The following is a 23,774-nucleotide window of genomic DNA, read 5'->3' as shown; positions in this document are numbered from 1 at the left end:
ACACCATTCTAATATGACGTGTTTCATTTGCTTTATAAATAAACCCATGCTCTAAATCCAATATTTTTTTTTGCACATGCGTATATATTGACTACTGCAGAATAATGAATTTTATCAAATTGGCATGCATTTAATATATTTCATTAACTTTTAAAAAACCTTTCCAAACTCTTAAATGATGCACATGTTGTTACTCATTCATTTATTATGACTGTAATGTGTTGCAAAAATCACAGTGCCAGCTGTTTCCTTCTTTACAAACAATCGCTTTACCCTTATACACATCGGACATAGAAATCACCTTAATTGTTCTAATCAGAATCGAAATAATTGATGCAAGCTATTCTTTATTGTAGTTTTAACATGGGTAGGCATTATATTCGTGTTATTTTAGCCCTCACTATCACTCAGGCAAGAATAATCATGAATATAATGCCTACCCATGTTAAAACTTCAATAAAGTATAGCTTGCATCAATTACTTCTTAATTTTATAATCAGCTAATAGATACTGCATGTTTTTATGTGTCAGACAGAGAATTAAATAATAAGTACTAATTCAAATTATAAGCAATACATGTACATGAACAGATGTACATTTTCGAATGGTATCAATTTTTTTTCTGGATTTCAAGTTGCAAGCTTAAGCAAATCATGCAATTAGTGCTTAGAAAAAAATACAAATCCCACAATTATTTATGTATTAGCTCGATCAATACCAACTTATTTTTATTTACAGAAAACCATAATTATCCTTTAATACATAAAGTGATCCTCATAATTAATTATTGCTAAGAACTTAGAATTGCTTTAATAAACAATCAGTATCATACAAATGTACTCATGTAGACATTCGATAGAATAGAGGTTTGAAATGGGGGGTTTGTCAAAGATATATTTTTTGTAATAGTAGACATCTTTCACATTTTTTAAATACATTTGTAAACATGTCCCTATTCATAATTTTATAACACATCTTTTCATAATCGTGATAATAAATCATAAACAAATGGAGTGCAAAGTTGGGTTAAAAAACTTAAATGATAATAACCATTGCTGCAGATGGATTTCTGGAACCCATTCTTTTATCTTGTGATGACAATGCAAGTCTTTTCTGACTTTGAGAGGCTGAAGGTGGTGCAGGTGCTCTATGAAGCTTTGCGCTGTATACAGCCGATGGAATTCTCATATTTGAACTAGGTGTAGATCCATTACTTATGGGTGGTAGTGGTTCTGCTTTAGCAAACTGAGATCTTTTAGCTGAACCAACCCGAGAATTTGAACTTGAACCTTTTTTACCAGGTCCTGGCACCACTACAGTATTTGAACCTTTTAGTTTAGCAATATCTGCTTGGTTCATTTTGCCACCGGCTTGTTCTTGTCTCCTTAATATTTCTTTTAATTTCATATTAACATTATAAGCTTCCTGTAACAGTACATCTGTATCTTCATCTGATAAGTTTACATTTTCTAACATTTTCATAACATCATCTGGATTTGTTAAATCAAAATTAAATAATTCATTTGGAGGGATAATAGTTCGATCTGTTTCTTCTGTTCTCATCGTGTCTTCACTTTCTTCTGTAACTCCCGTTGATCCACGAGAGGCAAGATCGATTCCCGACTCTGGAGAAATATCTCTGTTACTCGGATTTTCTAAATTGTCTGTCCGACTTTCCTGTTTCTCCGTTTCACCATCACTTGAATCCGGCGAATCATTTATTAATTCCAGAGGCGGAACTGGTGGTGGATTTGTTGTATTTTTGGAAGACATTTTCTATCAATTGTTTACAAGCACAGCAAAATGGAGTTTTCACATGACATGCTTAAATTACTTCAAGAATGACTCTAACAAACATTACCCTCTTTACTGTTTGGCGTCATTCGATACGGAAGTTGATAATTTTCATAGATCGCACTGCCGTCTGGCGTTAAAGGGAAGGAACTGCAAAGGTTGTTCATTGTTTTTAAAGTTATTTCCCGCCTACTTATGAATTTAGGGTTCGAAATATGAAGTATTTGCATCATTATAACAACAAACCATACAGTGACATTATCAATATTATCCTAACTGACTAAAGTATACAAGAATATCAGCAAACTTTAATACAAATATAACATTCTATGATTTTTAAGGATCTTTATTGAGGGGGATAGGACCTTTTATATCAGGACTCCGGGAACAGGTGTGTTTAAGCTCGGGATTTCGGGATTGACCCTTTCGTGATCCAGGAATTCTTTTTTCGAATTTCGGGTCCTCGGGATTATGTTGTTTTTAAGCCAGTGATTTCAGGATTTCGTGTTTTTAAGCCCGGGATTTCGGGATCAGGACCCCTCCTTCCCTCCCTCTCTATTGACTCTAAAGTCATAGGAAACTTAGTCCAAATAATAATGACGTCTTGAAAGGCTATTATAATTTTTTTCTTTGACGCCTTACTTCGACAATTATGACGTCTTGAAAGGCTATTATAATTTTTTTCTTTGACGCCTTACTTCGTCGTCAAAGAAAAAATTTATAATAGCCTTTCAAGACGTCATAATTATTTGGACTATAAAAAACTCATCTCAAATTAAAAAAAATAATGCACATGTTTTTTATAACTCAACGGATAGTTTTCATTATAAAACTTAATTATGTACATATACTTTTTTCTGAAGAAAATTCTTTAATTTGTTCATATTTAGAATAAGTTTACTTAATTAATATTGCTTGCTTCCAGGAAGCAATTAACCCGACATATTTTCCGTATGCAAAGTGACCTCAGCGTGACCCATCTCGTAAAAATCCAGTGATCGCAATTGGCATGGATGTCCTTAAAATAAACTATTATCTGATTGTACATGTTAAACATGTGCTCAATATCCATGCTTTTTTGTGGATTGTTGACAAACAAGTGACAATCGTTAAACTTCGGCTTCAAAACACGAACTTTAATTACCTGCCATATTTTCACAACAACACTAACCGATTGAAAACAAAATGACGATTAAACGAAGTTTATGCAGAAAAAAAAGTTAAAAACCTGCACAGAAGACTAAGTTTATAATGTTTGTATGCATTGGAGAATTGGAATAACATTATTTTTCACCGGTCACTCGTTTCATATGACTTTAAGTTTAACTTTAAGTTAAAAAGTAAGTTTCTTCAAGATTCTTCAAGGATTTCTCTACATTCAGTTACTGTATAAACAGTATAAATCCTTTGTTCATGTAGGAACATATATGATTGATAGATACTCATGTAAATTTTTTGGCCTTAATAGGCTTATCCTTTCGAAGTGTACTGAAAATATTTTGGTCTTGGAAAACATGATCTATTCATTTAATATAATAGTAGACTAAGTCTAAATGTACATTAGACATCATCTCCTTATTTTGATAAATAATTGCAGGATCCGACTCTCAAAGTTGAGATTTGTATAAATTTTTCTTGTTTCCGAATCCCTGTATTAATATTGTATAATTATATTTTGTGCACTTTTTGAAATAAACTATTGTATTGTTTAAACTAAAGTTGAGATGTGTTACAGTGTATGCAGTAGAAAGTGTCCCCTGTGCTTGTGGTGTATGCCTTTTTACAGTTTATAGTTTATAGCTATTGGTTCTGTGCTCCTCAGAGAGATGTGCCACTCTTGTCCAGGCCCATAACAAGAAATTTTAAAGAGGGGGTTATTTGGATTCGCAAATTCAACTTTAACAGTCACAATTCAATCTGAACATTGACTTTATTACCAGTGCTTATTTGTTTTCAAGGGGGGATCATACGAATCCCGGACCCACCCTATCTATTGGTATGGGGTCTTACACAATGTATAGTTATTACATTTGCAATCATACCATATCTCCTTATTTTTATATTTGAGCTAGCTTTCAGTAATTCTTTCATCTGTATTTTGTGTTTTTTGTATTTTTTTGTGCTTAGAAATGGTACATGTATGGGCAAATCAATTGTATCAATCAGTATATGACAGTTCTTGTCCATTCGTTTTTGATGCGTTTTGTTTTTTGATTTTGCCATGTGATTATGGACTTTCGAAATTGATTTTCCTCTGAGTTCGGTATTTTTGTGATTTTACTTTTGCAAGCAATCCCAAACTGATTTTAATAGTTTGTTTTATATTGTATGTTTTGTTGATAGGCATGATTCTTTGGTCTTAAAATGGATATTGTTTCATTTGCAGTCATATCACATCTTTTTTTCTATATATCTTTGTGTGAGAAACTGTTGTTAATATAAATGAAAAAAAACCAATTGGTTTAAAATATTTTATTTGAACAAAACTAAGGAGCAAATGTAGCCTGATACCTTTTCCTTTCAAAATCATTTTTTTTTGCAAATTTCTGACAGACAGCCTTTATTTGAATATTTTTATTTTTTTATTTCAGGGATTTTACACAGGATGGAAACTATAAGCAGACATGAGTTGGTACCTTTTACAGCCTTGATGAACATGATCAAGTTTAACTACCTGGAAAAGAAAGAAGTTTATCAGGGAATACTAGGAATTCTTGGAGATTATGACCCTATTGATGAAGAAAACAAAAAGAGGGTAAAACACAAAGATTCTAATAATACCAACTGATAATTTCAAATGTTAAAACTACATACATGTATTTAACTATAAATGAAAATAAATAACCAAATATTATTTTCAACGCCCATATTAATGGTGCCCTTAAGGGTGGGTCAGGACTGAATTAATGAAAGAGAACCCTCAGAGTAAAAAAGCTATATTGCCTTTTTCAAAAGCTGCAGTAGTGCAGGAAACACCATTCAATTTATGTATTGAATTATTCAACCTCTACTAGAGATATATAGTTCTACTAATGGATTTAATGAAAATATATACCATTATTAAAATTGAGAATGGAAATGGGGAATGTATAAAAGAGACAACAACCCGACCATAGAAAAAACAACAGCGGAAGGTCACCAACAGGTCTTCAATGTAACGAGAAATTCCCGCACCCGGAGGTGTCCTTCAGCTGGCCCCTAAACAAATATATACTAGTTCAGTTGTCAATATGTTAAAAATAATTAAAGATAGGTGTATATTAGATTACTAAAGAATAATAATAATAATATACATCTATACTATTAATTGAGAAGACCTCAATTTCTGTATAGCTTCTCTTCCCTCCACACTGAATTAATCATCATGCCTTTGTTCTATAGGTAATATGCATTTGTCATCCTTGTGTATGATCAATCAGTTTGTGTTATTTTTGAAGGAAAACAAAAGTACAGCTGTCCATATATTATTTCCGTCAACGGGCAGACTTTTAAGTCAAAGACCAGACTTCTGTTTAGGACTGATTTAAGATTACACATAATTTTCATAAGTACTTTATGGACAGGACAATTATAATACCAAAATTTAAAAAGTATTGTAAACCTTTCAAAGAATCATCATTTCAAAACAATAACTGCTATTTCAAGTCAACTGCAGTTTTTTCCCATGTTTAACTTGTAGATCTGGTCTTGTTGGTAATTTTTTCTCAAAACAATAAATAAAAAGAAAAGAAAAAACTAATAACAAGATTTTATTTACAGACCACAAGATATATAGAGCTATTGTTGACTGACCAGCCAGACTTAGCTGAGTACCTCCTATCATTCCTACCTAATGGGATGGCAGTAGATCATATTGGAGTCTCTGAGATCAAAGATGATACACATCATAAACTGAAACTAAAAAAGTAAGGAATATTGGTGAAATATTTTATAAATTATCTCCCCTTTTTAATTTCAAATTAAAAATACAGGTATTTCTAGATTTTAGGGAATCATTTTAAATCCTAAGGCTAAGGAGTTATTACCCATTGTGTGAACCATTTATCAGGTTCTTATGCCCCACCTACGATAGTAGAGGGGCATTATGTTTTCTAGTCTGTGGCTCCGTTCGTTCATCCGTCCGTTCGTTCGTTAGTCCGCAGGTTAAAGTTTTTAATCAAGGTAGTTTTTGATGAAGATGAAGTCCAATCAACTTGAAACTTAGTACACTTGTTGCTTATGATATGATCTTTCTAATTTGAAAGACAAATTAGACTTTTGACCCCAATTTCACGGTCAACTGAACATATAAAATGAAAGTGGGATTTTCAGGTTAAAGTTTTTGGTCAAGGTAGTTTTTGATGAAGCTGGAGTCCAATCAACTTGAAACTTAGTACACTTGCTGCTTATGAGATGATAATTCTTATTTTAAAGCCAAATTAGACTTTTGACCCCAATTTCATGGTCCATGGAACATGGAAAATGATAGTGCCAGTGGGGCATCCATGTACTTTGGACACATTCTTGTTTCTACTCTTTTTAGCTTTAATTGTATCTAAATTTGTGCGACTATTTCTAACTAGCAAACATTTACCCATTTTTAACAAGGTTCACTAAACATAAAATTTAAACATGTAAGCAAGGATGGTGTCCTGTAGATACTTATTCTGCTCTTTATTATTTTTTTTTTATTTCCCATAATGATTATAAAATACATTTTCAAACATGGTTAAAATGCATATTTTCTTAAAAAGTTTCAATTTTTTTTTAAATTTATAAATGTTAACAGTGAAGACTTACAACTCAAATCTTTTGGTTTCTGACCAGTGCGTCGGACATGTGTTTATTTTACATGTTAAATGATTTGGTTTTTTCCTTTAAATCTAGAGATTAAATTTTAATAATCGAAACATTCATTCATATTAAAAAGGCCAATGAAATACATATCCCACATATGGACTGCATCTACAATTCATTTCTGAGAAAGGTTTTTGTAAAGAAAAGCTAACAAATAATGAAATTCAGTTGTATATATATATACTGAAAAAGCAAAAGTTACTTTAGTTGCCATTAAATTTTAAAGGCAGTATTATCAATTATCAATTTTCAATGTAGAATTAAACAAAATTACTTTAAAATACAATTTTGTTTTAGGAAGAAAACTGTTAAGTTATATCAGACCAGTAATACATCAACAGTGACAAGTATTAGCAATATTGCTAGTATCTCTACACAACAGATACCATCATCTACAGAACAACCAGTTTTACCCAGTTCTAAGACGTTAATTCCAATTACTTCTTCCAGAACCAGCAGCAGTCCTAAATGTTCAACTTTATTACCTGTCCCTCAAATACTAAATGAAGCAGTTGGAGATGTAGCTGAAGGCTTGATGAATAGGTTTAGAAGTGGTACCCAGGGAAACCAGGTCACTAGCAACAAAAAATTACCAGGGTTTATCAGCAAGCAGACGACAGAACAAAATTTGTACAACATGAGAGAAAAAGTTGTACCATCTTCAAATATCAAAATGACAACTAACACAAATGTGTTATCATCGTCATCTGTTTATACTGGTACATCCAATTTACCAATGTTGTATGAAAACCATGTAAACCAGCAGGCACCAATTTGTCCTGTTGTACCTTCTCTGAAATTGCAAAAGATTGTTACACAGGGAACCAGTAAAGATGTTCATTGTAATGTTAACCCTTTGTATACTGCAAGGCAACAGCAATGTCATTGGGTACCAGAAACAGCTGAACCAACAACTGTTCAAGCTGGTGGTAAAACTAAACCCCAACAAAGTTTTCAAGAATACAACCACTATGCAGGAAACGATACAATGCATGAAAATAATCAACATTCTCTCATTGGATCAGATAATAGTATTGTTAGATTTGATCTTGACCATTTCAATACTATACCAGAAAATTTACATTATTTTAATCAACATGAACCACTGATACCAAGTCTGCGATTTCCAATACACTCAACACCAAAATTGAACTTCACACCGGCAAATGTTTCAATGACTAGGAAACCAGCATCTCATGATTTTTTATCATTAATAAATCAACCAGTGACTGAACACCAGTTTCAACCTATTTCAGAGCCTATTCAAGGTCACATGAACATGTACCATAATACCAGAGCACTATCAGCATTCCCATACACTCATGAATTTGTATTTCCAAATGGAAAGACACAAAATGTATATGTAAACAGAGGTGGAGTACAAATTGACCAAAACCAGCCACAAAATATAGTTACAACACAAAACAATATAGTCATGAAATCACTGAACAGGAACCAACCTCAAACGCATGGAAGAAATCTCTCCATTCTCACAGGAATACCAATGCAAAATATAACAAACATTCCAAATCAAAATATACTGTGTGACCATAATAATGTAACATCACACACAGTAAATCACAGTCATATCTCTGCCTCAACTTTCAACACACAAAGTTTCTTACATACTCAAGGTATACCAACATCCATTCAACAAAATACACATTTCTTGACTCCAACCCAGTCTATGCAAGCTGGACCATCTGGAAACTTTACCCCTCATATGCTCACTCCTGTACAGTACAATCATGAATTGAGCTTAGTAGATCCAGTACTATCTAACCAGAGTTTGGATACTACTGGTAGTCTGAACAGAACTAAACCAAAGAAACTGTCAATGACTGCTAATTCAGCTGTTCGTAAAAAGTTAAGATTGACTCCAAATAATGCAAATATACCTATGTAAAAGCTTGGTATGAAATATTTATCATCAAGATTGAATCCAAAAAATTCAAATATGCCTATGTAAAACTTTGGTATTATATTTCATCAAGATTGACTCCTAATAATTTTAATATACCTTGGTATTATATAACATCAAAATCGACTCAAAATATTATAGTTAGTCAATATACCTATGTTAAAGCTAAGTATTATATACATGTATCATCAAGTTCGCTCTTCTGTAGATCACATCAGAACCCGAAAAATTAACATAGGTTTTCAAGTATATTACATTGTTGTTTAGATCAATTATACTTTCTGTACTAGTGTTAATATATGTATTTACCATATGCATGCATGTATATCCACTTTTTTTTCAACTCAATTTTTTAAAGCATGGAAATAATTTGAAATGTAAGTAAATTGCTTAATTTTATGTACAAATGGAGAATTATCTCCCCCTTGTAAGCTATTTATTATGCTACCTGCTTTTAATAAAAAAATAATTTACATGAATGTGATTATATGGGATGTTCAGAAAAAGTCAGGACCTGTAAATAGTTCCTATTCTGAATTTCAGATTTTATGAAACATTTCTCATTCAGTTCTTTATTCTTAATTTATGCAGTTCTAGTTTATAACATTTGTTAAAGTTCTGTTAAATTCAAACAAAATGTATCTTACATAAAAAGTAAGAAAGTTTAAATTTGAAATAGGTATATTGTCACCAAATTTTAACTGTTTGGGTCAATATTTATAAATATAAAAGCTTAATTTTTCTATTTTAGATAGAACAAAAACTAACCCAAAACATGCTTTAAAAAGAAAGTTGTTATCAATTTTGTGTACCTGATGTAATATCATAGCTGATATTTTGACCAAAATACAATACTGAATTTTGAACATATAAAGACTCTATAAACTTATCACAAACAAAACAAAAAAATTGTTATAGATTTTTCTGCATTAATTTGAACAAATCAAAGTTGACAAAAAATATTCAAAGTATGATTACCTCCCCTACATCTGAAAAAATAACAATTTAATACGAAAATATTACAATAATAAACTTGCTCATCTGCCTTTAAAGCTAAAATAAAAAAGAAAGAATGAAGGAAATAATGATTTGTCCAGTACACTTTTTTCAAACATTCCAAAGAAAAATAAATTGATGAGACCATTAGTAGTTATGCATGCGAATGCCAACTACTTTCTTTTTACAATACTATTGAATTTTTATTGTAACTCAATGTATATACTACTGTAATATTTATTGTATGTTTTAAATTTTAAATAAATTATATTATGAGGTTTTTAATTATCTTAACTACTAAATTTTTAATCATGTATTGAATTATAGTTCTACAAAATTATTCATATACATTATGTGTTTTTATCATATTAAAATTATTTTAACAGTGAAAACTTGTTATCATCTAGAAGACTGCTTGTGCTACCTGTACATGCCAATCTTGTGATTTAAGACCATATCAACTGATTTTTGCACTTCATAGGACAGGAGATGTGGTATGATTGTCAATGAGACAAATATCAAACAGTCACAAACAAAGTGGATTTTAGCAGCTACAATTTGTTGTACAGCCTTCAAAAATTAGTGAAACCCAAACAGTATAGTCAACCATAATTTGAAGGCCAATGGCAGATCCAGAAATGTTCATAAGTGGGGGGCCACTGACTGCTTAAGAGGGGGCCCGCTCCGGTCATTCTTCAATGATTCCCTATATAATCAACCAAATTTCCCCCAGAAAAGCCCCCCTCTATAACCGCCTCTGAAGGCCTGGGCCGCCTGACATGACAAAATGTGAAACAATTCAAACTTGAAAAAAACACAAGCCAAATTTATGACAAAACAATAAATGAATAACAGATACAACAGTAATCAACGACAACCAATGAGTTACAGTTTCCAGAGTTGGAACAGAGGCAAAAAGACTGTCACATGAGTACAGAATATTTTCTTCATTTCTATAATAAGTCTTACAAATTACATTCCTTGGCTAAAATTTGCATATTTCAGACCAGATTTATTCAGATTGTTTTCTGCTATTTTTACACTCCAAGATGGTGAAAGACATCACATTTACCTTGACAAATGATCAAGCATTCAAAAATAAGATTGTGAATGTCAGGTGTAATCCTATTCCTCCACAACACAAAATTTGCCAGTATTTTTGCCCATGACTGCAAAAAAGTGATGGTTATCAAGTTTATCGTTATTTTTTGCATTTTTCCTTTGATCTTTTTTTGTGATAATTTTTCATATCATGCTACTCACTTGAGATGGAAAATTATTGCTAGAAACTAAGGAGACATGTGGCATTGCTAATGAAATTGACATGAAATTGACACGTCGTCACAGGTAAAATAGCGATAAACAGATTATCAAAATTATGTTTATTCTATTGATAAATGGACAGGTTAATATAATCTGGACACTTATTATAGGACCAGAGTGGTCAATGTTGATGTAACTATGATATCATTATTAACATGTCAAAATTTTAAATTTGACGAACTTAAATAGCCATTTCACACATATTTTTTGGTCAGAAAATATATCACAAAAAGATATTTACACGCATTTACATCTTTCCAAAAAAAAATTGTATAATTACCATCATAATTTCCTTATAGAAAGCCATTCTTCTAGTGCAAACTTGGTCCCTGTGCTGACCCTCTCTGAATCTGAAAAGTCACCAGCAACTGTCATAAGTGGCAGTGTAGGTAGCATTGCCTCCTCTTGCTTCTCTTTTTCATTTATTATGAAACCTCTGAAAAATAAAACTTATATATAAATTTCATTTGATATATTTTGATCCAAATGCAAGGTAGAGCAGAATGCTGATACGGCTTTTCTTTTTTTATTCATAACAATCAATTATGTTTGTATGTGAACCAACTTATAAACAAAAGCATTTCACCTAGTTTTAATGGCATATGAAGTATTCCTCAGATTGCATTTTCTACACTAATGCTGGGGATGCCTAAAACAGCTTTCAACAAACATATTCATATTTACATATCGACAAAAGTTCAAATGAAGTGGATGTAAGTAATTACAGGCAACTGTTTGGCATTCAACAATGAGAAAAACTCATACCCTATTGTCTGCTATAAAAGGCTCAGACATGAAAAAATATGAAACAAGAGGGCACACGTGAAATGTCTGCCTTCTTTAATAATCATTGATATGTTGATAGTCCTAAATATAAAGCTTTATTAGAACTGTCACATAAACTAACATTAACCAAGGAAACTAAACATTGACCAATAAACCATGAACATGAGGTCAAGGTCAGATAAACCAATTGCCAGGCAGAGATGTACAGCTAACAATTCTTCCATACAACAAATAAAGCTGACCTATTGCTTATAGTTTAAGAAAAACAGACAAAAACACAAAAACTTAACACTGAGCAATGAATCTTGGAAATGAGGTCAAGGTAAAAAAAAACCAGCGCGACTGACATATAGATCATAAAATATTTCCATGCACCAAATATAGTTGACCTATTGCATACATTATAAGAAAAACAGACCAAAACACAATAACTGAACTATAACTACTGAACCATGAAAGTGATGTCAAGGTCAGATGACACCTGCCAGTTGGACATGTACACCTTACAGTCGTCCTTCCATACACCAAATAAAGTAGACCTATTGCATATAGTAACTGAGATATGAACTTGACCAAAACTTAACCTTGTTTACTGATCCATGAAATGAGGTCAAGGTCAAGTGAAAACTATCTGACGGGCATGAGGACCTTCCAAGGTACACACATATCAAATATAGTTATCATATTACTTACAATAAGAGAGAATTTAACATTACAAATTTGCATGTTGTGAGATTTGATCAAACTCTGTATGCAAAAAGATATTTTAAATTACCGGTAGTAAACTTACTTGATTTCTGTAGTTATATGAGATCCTACTGCTGGGTTTTTAGCTGTTTCCTCACACGCTGATACTATTGCCTCCACAAGTGGTACATCCAACCAGGCACAAGCACCTACTTCTTTTGGACATAATTTCATTTGCTGATTGAGTTTTTCTGATGTCAGATTTGAAATCAACTTAGCATGGAGGTATAGGACAATATGATGTCTTTTTGGCTGTCCCAGGGTTAACTTTGTTGGAAATACTGACTATAAAACAGATTTTGTGGTTTAGTGAAACACTAGTTGTCCACTATTTAGAATATAAAAAGAATGAAAAGCTAATCGTATTAACAACCATGTTTATTTTTTATGCCCTAAGGCACTAAAAGAAATAAGGACAACTTTCCTTATACTTTATTTTGTGTTTTTGATTTTAATAGTAAAAAATATATTACAATAGTTTCAAACGTGTTTAAAATCAATCTGTTCCATAGCTGATCATGCGAAATTTACCTTAAAGTGCTTTATACAGTAAGTGTAAAAAAATATTTTTCTTACATTGGCAGATACAGGTAGGAACTCCCTCTAATTTTGACAATCAATGTTCTTGATTAGGGACATATGGTTGGACCCCCTTTAAAAATTGATGGGTCTTAGTCCTGTATTATGTTGGTACATGTATCTATTATAAAATTAAGATATTATTTTTAAGGATGCAAGATGTAATACTATCCAAATACTTGAAGCCCTTGAACAATTGAGCTGTAGGACAATAATTTAACTCCATCTTAACTTACTTAAATCATAACTATCCTGTATCTACATAAGCGACATATAAAATCAAGGTGCTTGTGAGCACTAGTGGGTAAAGATTGCCTTCATTTTGCAAATTTGTGAACTTTAAACAAAACATTAAATTGTATTTTGTTAGGCAATTTAAAAGTTTGAGTTGAGTTATAAAATTGAGAATGGAAATGGGGAATGTGTCAAAGAGACAACAACCCGACCAAAATAAAAAAACACAACAGCAGAAGGTCACCAACAGGTCTTCAATGTAGCGAGAAATTCCCGCAATCTTCCTTTGTTCATGGTTGTATATTTTGTTGATAAACCTATTTTTTTTAACAAATTCATATACCATGTTTTACTTATACAATTTTCAATCAAAAAAAAAGTTTTCTGCACAAGTATAGTAAGTCAATCAACTGTTATATTTAACATAAATATCAAAAATAAAACATATCATTAAATTAGTTTGAAATAAGGTAACCATTTTCTTACTTCTGTTTTTTGGAATTTTTGGTCCTCAATGCTCGTCAACTTTGTGTACTTGTTTGGCTTTATAACTTTTTTGATTTGAGCATCACTGATGAGTCTTATGTAGACGAAATCTGCATCTGGCGTATTAAATTATAAGCCTGGTACCTTTGATAACTATTTACACATCAGTTTTAGTGAATGAAATTTTGATACATTAAAATTATGCTGTTTCCTTATATTTATAGTCCAATGCACATTTTCTTTAAACTATCAAAAGAAGTACATGTGTATAGATATCAAATAAGTACCATAGAGTTTACTACATTTCATGCAATCTTCACCCAAAAATGTTAGCAATGAGAGGTTTGATTTAAATCAGACTGTAAACATCATTGCAACAATCACATCACAACAGATTACTGTGGACATTAATACATCTTAAACCATCCTAAATCAATCTTAATCAATTCTGTCATTCTAGTTACAACTAATATAAAACTTATCTTTTTTTCTAATTTTATACTATGCAAAATTTTAAAATAAGAGAGACAACTCAGATAGTTAAGTTTAAAAACTTTGCATATTTTGTTACTAAATAACATCAAACTCTTATTCTAATATGACGTCCTTATTACGCTTTGAAAACAAAGCCGTGTTCTAATGAGCATAAAAAATATGTTTGACACATGCGCAGGAACTTACTGTGGATATTAACGTTATTTCCATCGTTATCCTTTAAAATGTATACATTTAAGCAGCTAGCATAAACTTTTATTATATATTTTCATAAAACAACATATATTTACCCTGCTCATAGTTTTTAAACTGATCTAATATGCAATGTAATGTACAGACTCCTCTACGGTATGTTCGTACGCTTCGACCTATAAAAATACTGTATTTGCTAACGCTCAGTGTAAAATATCGACAAATATAATGCCTACCCATGTTAATATGAGCATAGAGCATGACACGAAGGAATTATTTCTTAATTTTTATATTCTAAAAGCACCTTATAAGGCTATCTTCTTGTGTTTTATTTTTTTTAAATTATACTGTTTAGTGTTCAATCTATTGAAAAAAAACGCTTTTTCCATCTATAACCCATTTACAAAATCAGACCATTTAGCACAAGATTTAGCTTGAAAGAAAGCATCATTTCATTTTGTGTAATTTCCAGTGTGAACAAATTCTACCTTTTCAATTGAGACCCTCCATCTACCATAACCATAATGAGCCTTGAAAACAGTATAACTTTTTACATACCTCCCATAAAGCCAGAATATCTACTTGTTGATCTATACATTGTGAAGGTAAAATATGTAAGCCTGTTTCTTCTTCTAGTTCTCTTAAGCCTGCTTCTATCAACTGTAAAAACAGAAAAAGGAAAAATGCATTTATCTGTGTAATGCTCATTTTGCTTTGTAAACAAAGCTATGTAGAAATTATAATCAAAATAACAACAAAATTTGTATGCATAGTTATTTTTTTTATTCTAAAGTAGACTTTTAACGGACATATGAAAAAATATTAAATTTTATTATTTTCTTATAATTTTTTTAGTGCTAAAAATTAAATCAAATAACTTATAGACTCTTTGTCATTTAACTTAACTTAGTTCTGTGGAATACAAAGTTTATGCTTGAAACACCAAATCCATTATTCTTAGTGGTTTCTGAAGTTCTGACCTTACAGCAATATTGGAGCTTTGATTAAAAATTTAATAGATATAAGAAGATGTGGTGTGAGTGCCAATGAGACAACTCTCCATCCAAATAACAATTTATAAAAGTAAACTCTTATAGGTTAATGTACGGCCTTCAACACGGAGCCTGGGCTCACATCGAACAAAAAGCTATAAAGGGCCCCAAAATTACTAGTGTAAAACAATTCAAACGGGAAAACCAAAGGTCTAATCTATATAAACAAAACGAGAAAAGGAGAAACACGTCTATATTACATAAACGACAACAACTGTAAATCAGATTCCTGACTTAGGACAGGTGCAAACATTTGCAGCGGGATTAAACGTTTTAATGCTACCAAACCTTCTCCCTTTTTTCTGAAACAATAGCATAACATCACAACATAGAAAACCACACGATAAAATATCAATTGGAAGGCTTAACTCAATCAAAATAACGTATGATTACACAATGAACGAATAAATTTGTTCTGAAAGTCTTGTTGTCTTCTTAAAAACAAACCATGGTAAGCCTAAGACTAACCCTGAAAGTTTGAGCTTATTTGTTATCATTTTTAGAACAGTTAGAAAATATTTCTATCGATGAATAAAAACTTCCGTGTGCTACAATGAATACAGTAAAGTTTGTCAACAATTTACGTCAAATGGTGGAAAATAATTCTCTTTTACCATATTTCAGTCTATTTATTATATGGCAGCTATGTAAACCTTTTCTGTTGACCTGAAAATCGATATGGGTCATCACACCAAAGGTTTGTTTATATCAACCAAAGATAGCTATAGTTAAAGATCGAATTTATAGCATAAATTGTCCAGAATCAAAACTTTTCCAAAATTTTATCAATTTTTAACCTACTTACTAAAAATTAATAGGGTCTACCTCATTCTAAGTTTTGTAAAGGTTGGACATAAATTATAGTTCAAATGGAAAGAAAAAAAACACCCTTTCAGCCCCCATTACTGTCTTTCATTTGCTACTGTAAACTTGATCTTTGACATAGTGACCTAAATGTCAATGGTTAAATAATTGTTACATAAAGCAATACAAAAGACAGTTATTTATATATATGGTAAAAGTTGTTTGTATGATCCTACGGATAATTCTAACATGTGGAGTTTTAAATAAAGCCCAAATTTAGTCTATTAATATCTGCCATGACCTTGACCATGGCCAATTGACCCCAAAATTGATAGAGGTCTAGTTATCACCATCAGTTATTGTTGAAAATGTTGTGGTGAAAGATGGACCAATGGTAAAAAAGACAAAAGCTAGACAGCCAAAACTTCAGACTAATGAAAGGACTTCTTTATTTTTTATTTTTTATTTCTATGTTATACTAATGTAACTCACAGTTTCATTCACTTCTATATGCCCTCCTGGAAAAAAATAGGATAGAATTTAGTCAAACAAAGAGAATCTTGTTGCTCAAACACTATTTATAATGTTGCTATATGAATGTTATTTTCATTGTTAATACATCAGAATAATTGCAGGATCATAGCAATAACTAAAATATTTCTCTTATACTGCATTGTTTTATACCTTCAAGGGGTTTATAGTCAAAATTTTGAGATTTCAGGGTTCAACTCTTCTCAGTAATGTCGTCTTTTTATATCCTGTCCTATCGTTGATTCTGATGTTTCTTTGAAATAAAATTGATGCAAAAAGGCTTACTAAAAGATTCTTGCAAATAAGAAATTAAGTAGATATCATTTTTTGTGTCAGTAGATGGCAATCTAATAAAACTTATTATTGTATAGCAATATAATATTTCCCAAAGAAAGTAACCAAAAGTTAGCGTGCAATAAATTCCAATATTGCACTAGTGCAATACATCTTTAAAATTCATGACGTCATCAACGACAAAATATTAGTGTACACCAATTTTTACTTTCAAATATTATATTGCTATACAATAAAAGGGTTATTGCATGAATATTGTGAAATATTGCCCCTTGTAGGACATATGATTGCACTCGCATGCTCGTGCAATATAAAATTCTTCTCGGGACAATATTCCCCAATATTCATGCAATAACCCTATATAAACATTTGTTTGAATATCTTAAAAGATTAGATCTTTTACACCCAGCACAGTCTGGGTTTCGACTACACCCAGCACAGTCTGGGTTTCGACAAGAACACTCTTGCGAAACTGCCCTTATCAATATCATAGATAAATGGATACAGGATATGAATGATGGTTATATCAACTTAGCAGTCCTGTTGGATTTTAAGAAAGCTTTTGATGTAGTAGATCATGATATCCTCTGTAAAAAACTTGAAATTTATGGATTTGATAATACTGCTGTTTCTTTTTTTCAATCGTATTTGAATGAAAGAACTCAACAAGTACAAATTGGTAATGCTCATTCTGAAAAACTTCATATCAAGTATGGTGTTCCCCAAGGCTCCATATTAGGCCCCCTTCTGTTTATATTATACATCAATGACCTTCCTATTTATATGAAAAATTGTTGCACTGATTTATATGCCAATGATTCAACCTTACATCTTTCTGGTAATTGTTATCAAACTCTTCAGTCAAAGGTACAAGAAGATTTACATGGTGTAGAGGCATGGTGCAATGATAACAATATGTTCATCAATAAAAATAAAACAAAATATATGATTATTGGAACGAAGTTAAGAGCAATGCCACATTACAATGAGAGTTGTTTAACTATTAACAATCAAGTGATACAATCTTCCACATGCGAAAGTCTTTTAGGCATTAAAATTGACCCTTCCCTCACATGGACAACCCAAATTGACTTGATCTGCTCAAAAATATCATCTAGACTATATCTACTATTAAAGATTAAAAAATTTCTAAATCTAGACTGCAGAAAATTATTCTATAATGGTTATATCTTGCCACTTATTGATTATTGTTGTATAGTGTGGAGTAGTTGTAGCAGTGAGGGTTTAAAAAGGATATTAAAATTACAAAAGAGGGCTGCTAGATTAATACTAGAAACAGACCCATTTGCTCCTTCTGCACCCTTATTCAAACACTTAAACTGGATGACAGTTGAACAGAGAATAAAATATCATAAGTTAGTGATGACATTTAAGTGTATTAATAATGATGCCCCATCATATCTTACTAACAAGTTTCATTATGTTTCAGACAGAAATCCGTACCCCTTGAGAAATGCTGTTCAAGGAAACCTCATACTCCCTAAACCAAAAACAGAATTATTCAAAAAATCTTTTATGTATTCTGGACCATTCTTGTGGAATAATTTGCCAATACCGTTAAGAAATATTACAAATATTAATTCTTTCAAATACAAAATAACAGATCATTTATTGAAATCAACCTAGCTGTATAAATAATATAAAAAACTGATCATGTCATCATGTTTATTTTTTCATCACATTTTATCAAGTTGTATTGAACATTATTATCACACTTGACTTTTTATGCTAATGTATGTATGCAATGTACTAGTATATGTTTGTGTTTTGTTTGATTTTTCATTACGAGGGCCTCAGGGAAGATTAGTTATATAGCTAACTGTGTAACCCTCTTAAAATAAAGTATTGTTGTTGTTGTTGTTATTATCTCACTTCTTTGTTATTTCATATTTTGTACACATTTTAGAACAAAGTTTTCAATCAAATTCTTTGAATTTTCAAATGTCATTACTCAGTTAACTTTATTTCCCTTCTTTAAGTACAATACATTTGAAAACATCATTGTTGTTTGAAAAAACTAGAGGCTCTAAAGAGCCTGTGTCGCTCACCTTGGTCTATGTGCATATTAAACAAAGGACACAAATGGATTCATGACAAAATTGTATTTTGGTGATGGTGATGTGTTTGAAGTTCTTACTTTACTGAACGATTTTGCTTCTTACAATTATATCTATCATGAACTTTGCCCATTAGTAACAGAGAACTATATTTGGTAAAAATTTACATAAATTTACCAAATTAATGAAAATTGTTAAAAATTTACTACAAAGGGCAATAACTCCTTAAGGGGTCAATTGACCATTTAGGTCATGTTGACTTATTTGTAGATCTTACTTTGCTGAACATTATTGCTGTTTACAGTTTATCACTATCTATAATAGTATTCAAGATAACCAAAAACGGCAAAATTTCTTTAAAAATTACCAATTGGAGGGCAGCAACCCAACAACCAGTTGTCCAATTCATCTGAAAAATTCAGGGCAGATAGATATTGACTTGATTAACAATTTAACTTCTTGTCAGATTTGCTCTAGATGCTTTGGTTTCATAGTTATAAGCAAAAAACTGCATTTTACCCCTATGTTTATTTTTAGCCATGGCGGCCATCTTGGTTGAATGGCCAGGTCATCGGACACATTTTTCAAACTAGATACCCCAAAGATGATTGTGGCCTAGTAGTTTCAGTGGAGATTTTGTAAAAGATTACTTAGATTTATGAAAAATGGTTAAAGATTGACTATAAAGGGCAATAACTCCTAAAGGGGTCAACTGACCATTTTGGTCATGTTGACTTATTTGTAGATCTTACTTTGCTGAACATTATTGCTGTTTACAATTTATCTCTATCTATAATAATATTCAAGATAATAACCAAAAACAGCAAAATTTCCTCAAAATTACCAATTCAGGGGCAGCAACCCAACAACGGATTGACCGATTCATCTGAAAATTTCAGGGCAGATAGTTCTTGACCTGATAAACATTTTTATCCCATGTCAGATTTCCTCAAAATGCTTTGGTTTTTGAGTTATAAGCCAAAACCTGCATTTTACCCCTATGTTCTATTTTTAGCCGTGGCGGCCATCTTGGTTGGTTGACCAGGTCACCCCACACATTTTTTAAACTAGATACCCCAATGATGATTGTGGCCAAGTTTGGATTAATTTGGCCCAGTAGTTTCAGAGGAGAAGATTTTTGTAAAAGATTACTTTAATTTACGAAAAATGGTTAAAAATTGACTATAAAGGGCAATAACTCCTAAACGGGTCAACTGACCATTTTGGTCATGTTGACTTATTTGTAGATCTTACTTTGCTGAACATTATTGTTGTTTACAGTTTATCTCTATCTATAATAATATTCAAGATAATAACCAAAAACAGCAAAATTTCCTCAAAATTACCAATTCAGGGGCAGCAACCCAACAACCGATTGACCGATTCATCTGAAAATTTCAGGGCAGATAGATCTTGACCTGATAAACATTTTTACCCCCATGTCAGATTTCCTCAAAATGCTTTGGTTTTTGAGTTATAAGCCAAAAACTGCATTTTACCCCTTTGTTCTATTTTTAGCCGTGGCGGCCATCTTGGTTGGTTGACCAGGTCACGCCACACATTTTTTAAACTAGATACCCCAAAGATGATTGTGGCCAAGTTTGGATTAATTTGGCCAAGTAGTTTCAGAGGAGAAGATTTTTGTAAAAGATTGCTTTAATTAACGAAAAATGGTTAAAAATTGACTATAAAGGGCAATAACTCCTAAACGGGTCAACTGACCATTTTGGTCATGTTGACTTATTTGTAGATCTTACTTTGCTGAACATTATTGCTGTTTACAGTTTATCTCTTACTATAATAATATTCAAGATAATAACCAAAAACAGCAAAATTTCTTCAAAATTACCAATTCAGGGGCAGCAACCCAACAACCGATTGACCAATTCATTTGAAAATTTCAGGGCAGATAGTTCTTGACCTGATAAACATTTTTATCCCATGTCAGATTTCCTCAAAATGCTTTGGTTTTTGAGTTATAAGCCAAAAACTGCATTTTACCCCTATGTTCTATTTTTAGCCGTGGCGGCCATCTTGGTTGGTTGACCGGGTCACGCCACACATTTTTTAAACTAGATACCCCAATGATGATTGTGGCCAAGTTTGGTTTGATTTGGCCCAGTAGTTTCAGAGGAGAAGATTTTTGTAAAAGTTAACGACGACGGACGACGACAGACGACGGACGACGGACAACGGACGCAAAGTGATGGGAAAAGCTCACTTGGCCCTTCGGGCCTGGTGAGCTAAAAAGTAGAAAAACAAAATTATATATATATATGTAATAAAATCGATCAGGAGTTGTCTCCCATAGACCTAGAACTATAAAAATTATGTAATTTCTCCAGGTCACAGTGGCACCCAAAATAACTTTGTTTTGTCAATAACTTGGTTTATAATCAGGTTAATTAGTGTGAATGTGTATTCATGTTTTTTTTGTTTAAATGTACTTTAATCATTCTAACCATTCTAATCATTTTCTGTGCTTTATTTTGTAATCCATTTGATTGTATAGCTCAAATTTGGGGCACCATGATTGGTTAATAAAAATATCTTATTGAATCATAAATTTAGCCAATTTCCAAGATTTGTATTTCTAACATGTCAACAATTATAATATGTCTGTCAGTAGGAAAAGTTTATATTTTTTGGTATACTATTTAGCTGAATTTTGACTTCCAATGACCTTAGATCTGTTTCTAAAACAATGTGTAACCATCTGACCTCAAGCAACAACCAATTTTCAGTTATGACATTGATCAAATTTTTGAAATTGTGATATGCCTGAATATAAATAGGGTAATTTTTTTTTAGTGGGTGTTAAAAACACCATTATCTTTACTCAGAGATGTGCTTTTGAAAGACAGGATCTTCATACAAGTTGAGACAAGACATTGCTGGACAAGTTTACATACAAGTGTAAAAACATCTATATGGCATACATGTGTGCAGTTCTGTGTGAGCCAAGGCTCCATGTTGAAGACAGTACTGTGACCTATAATGTAAAAAAGAAGATGTGGTATGATTGCCAAATGAGACAACTCTCCACAAGAGACCAAAATGACACAGAATTTAACAACAAGAGGTTACTGTACCACCTTCAACAATGGGCAGAGCCCATACCGTATAGTCAGCTATATAAGGCCTCAAAATGGTTTACTTTTACAAACTGTGACTTGGAGGGAGAGTTGTCTCATTGGCACTGATACCACATCTTCTTATATCTATAAATGTGTTTTATTTTTTTATGTGTTTTTTTTCGGGTTGAAAATACTATCTACAATAAATTCATTACCTGGAGGAACCCATACACCTGGAAATGTTCGCAGTGCCTTAGATCTACGAGTCAATAGAATTTGACCATCAGCTGACTCTAAGATTACTGCTGCACCAACATCAATTCCTCTGTTTTTTGTATCTTCTGGCAGTCTGCTGTCCTCTAAAGGAGATAAATTTCTGATGGGACAAAATGAAGGATGCTGTAAAATAGAAAATTTGGTATCAAGTTAATTTTCATATTATTGTTATTCTTACATGTATGTCATTAAGAAATGTGGCACTAAACATGAGCTTTACGGAATATCAGCTGTGTCCAAATGACCACAGACATATTATACCGTTTTTAAATTTTCCTAGACACAATCTTCTCATCTCTTCACTGATTGAGACATCCCTGATTGAGACATGTCATTGAATTCATCATTGCAAGAAGCAATATGAACGGTGCCACATGTGAATTAATAACTGATCACCCTTAGTTTAAGTGAAGTTGTTGTAAAATGTACCGCAGTCTTTCATTTTTTATGTAGTTTTTCTAGAATGTAGATTTTGCTATACAAAAGATTGTCCTTTTGGTATCTTTTGTCTCTTTTAATTATGAGTTATTGATAAATTCCAAAAGTAAATGAGTTTGCCTTTTAATAGAATGCTAAAGTCTTATTACCTGTATTTTAACTGGTTGGACAGTATCTGATTTGTCTGTAATTATAAGTTGATTGTTGACCAAAAGTGGACACAGAAGAGTGGTCAGCTTGGTTTTGTCAGTTTCAAAGTAATCAACTATGCACTACAACAACAACAACACATATTATATATCAATTCATTTATTTTTTTCTTTAAAAGCTCAATAAACCATGACTTTTCATCCTGGTTTTTGTATACCATGTTGACTCCAAGATAAAGCTTTCTTTTTAATATTTTTTTATTTCAATGTAAATGTTACACAGTGTTCTGGCCAGGATTTGAAAAGGGAAGGGTCCTAGTCAGAAAAAAGGCAATTTTACACGTAAATGTTTTTGAAAAAAGGTCAATTTTACGCATTAATTCATGTCACAGAAAATCAAAGTGCTGGATAGCACCTGTGGAAAGATTGGAAGAGCAGTTTGAATAATTTCAAATTAGGGTATGGTGGGGACAACAGAGCATTAATAAAACAGTATTGCTGAAAATTGAATTAACAGCAGGTCTCTAGCAGGAATAAAAGTGCTTTTCTAGTATGAAGATAAAATGAGCTCAAATTACATAATATGGGTCTCTGAATTTGCATAATTTCATTTCAACTGCAGTTTATTTCTTATTTAAATAATGTTGCCTGTTTTGAACATGTTTTAAAAAAAATTAAATATCAAA

The 23,774-nt window shown here is 31.8% G+C and overlaps 2 protein-coding genes across 7 annotated transcripts in view; one reads left to right on the top strand and one right to left on the bottom strand.

Annotated features, from left to right (window-relative positions):
* LOC134715600 (nucleoside diphosphate-linked moiety X motif 17-like) overlaps positions 1 to 23,774 on the bottom strand; it is a 34,465-nt gene that overhangs the window by 6,015 nt on the left and 4,676 nt on the right. For 2 of the 4 annotated variants that reach the window (XM_063577886.1, XM_063577887.1), the window contains exons 2-7: positions 23,089 to 23,211; positions 22,441 to 22,624; positions 16,738 to 16,763; positions 14,948 to 15,049; positions 12,447 to 12,688; positions 11,151 to 11,306 (exon numbers count right to left, since the gene is read on the bottom strand). In XM_063577886.1, the coding sequence (XP_063433956.1) occupies positions 11,153 to 11,306; positions 12,447 to 12,688; positions 14,948 to 15,049; positions 16,738 to 16,763; positions 22,441 to 22,624; positions 23,089 to 23,211 (831 nt within the window). In that variant the 3' untranslated portion in view covers positions 11,151 to 11,152. Of the gene's footprint in view, positions 1 to 1,050; positions 1,820 to 11,150; positions 11,307 to 12,446; positions 12,689 to 14,947; positions 15,050 to 16,737; positions 16,764 to 22,440; positions 22,625 to 23,088; positions 23,212 to 23,774 lie in introns of those variants that run through there. The other 2 variants (XM_063577889.1, XM_063577888.1) reach the window with 1 other exon arrangement.
* On the top strand, positions 1,810 to 9,426 carry LOC134715599 (uncharacterized). 3 transcript variants are annotated; one of them, XM_063577882.1, is made up of 4 exons: positions 1,810 to 1,952; positions 4,386 to 4,549; positions 5,554 to 5,699; positions 6,928 to 9,426. In XM_063577882.1, the coding sequence occupies exons 1-4, from the start codon at positions 1,817 to 1,819 to the stop codon at positions 8,534 to 8,536; spliced, it is 2,055 nt and encodes a 684-aa protein (XP_063433952.1). In that variant the 5' UTR covers positions 1,810 to 1,816; the 3' UTR covers positions 8,537 to 9,426. The 3 variants fall into 3 exon arrangements, with proteins under 3 accessions (XP_063433952.1, XP_063433955.1, XP_063433953.1); XM_063577885.1 differs by lacking the exon at positions 1,810 to 1,952 and adding an exon at positions 1,965 to 2,014; XM_063577883.1 differs by lacking the exon at positions 1,810 to 1,952 and adding an exon at positions 1,966 to 2,079.

The sequence above is a fragment of the Mytilus trossulus genome, chromosome 4 (assembly GCF_036588685.1).
Source record: "Mytilus trossulus isolate FHL-02 chromosome 4, PNRI_Mtr1.1.1.hap1, whole genome shotgun sequence".
Lineage (NCBI taxonomy): Eukaryota > Metazoa > Mollusca > Bivalvia > Mytilida > Mytilidae > Mytilus > Mytilus trossulus.
The sequence above is the reverse complement of the archived record's forward strand: the minus strand, read 5'-3'. Positions and strand labels throughout refer to the sequence as shown.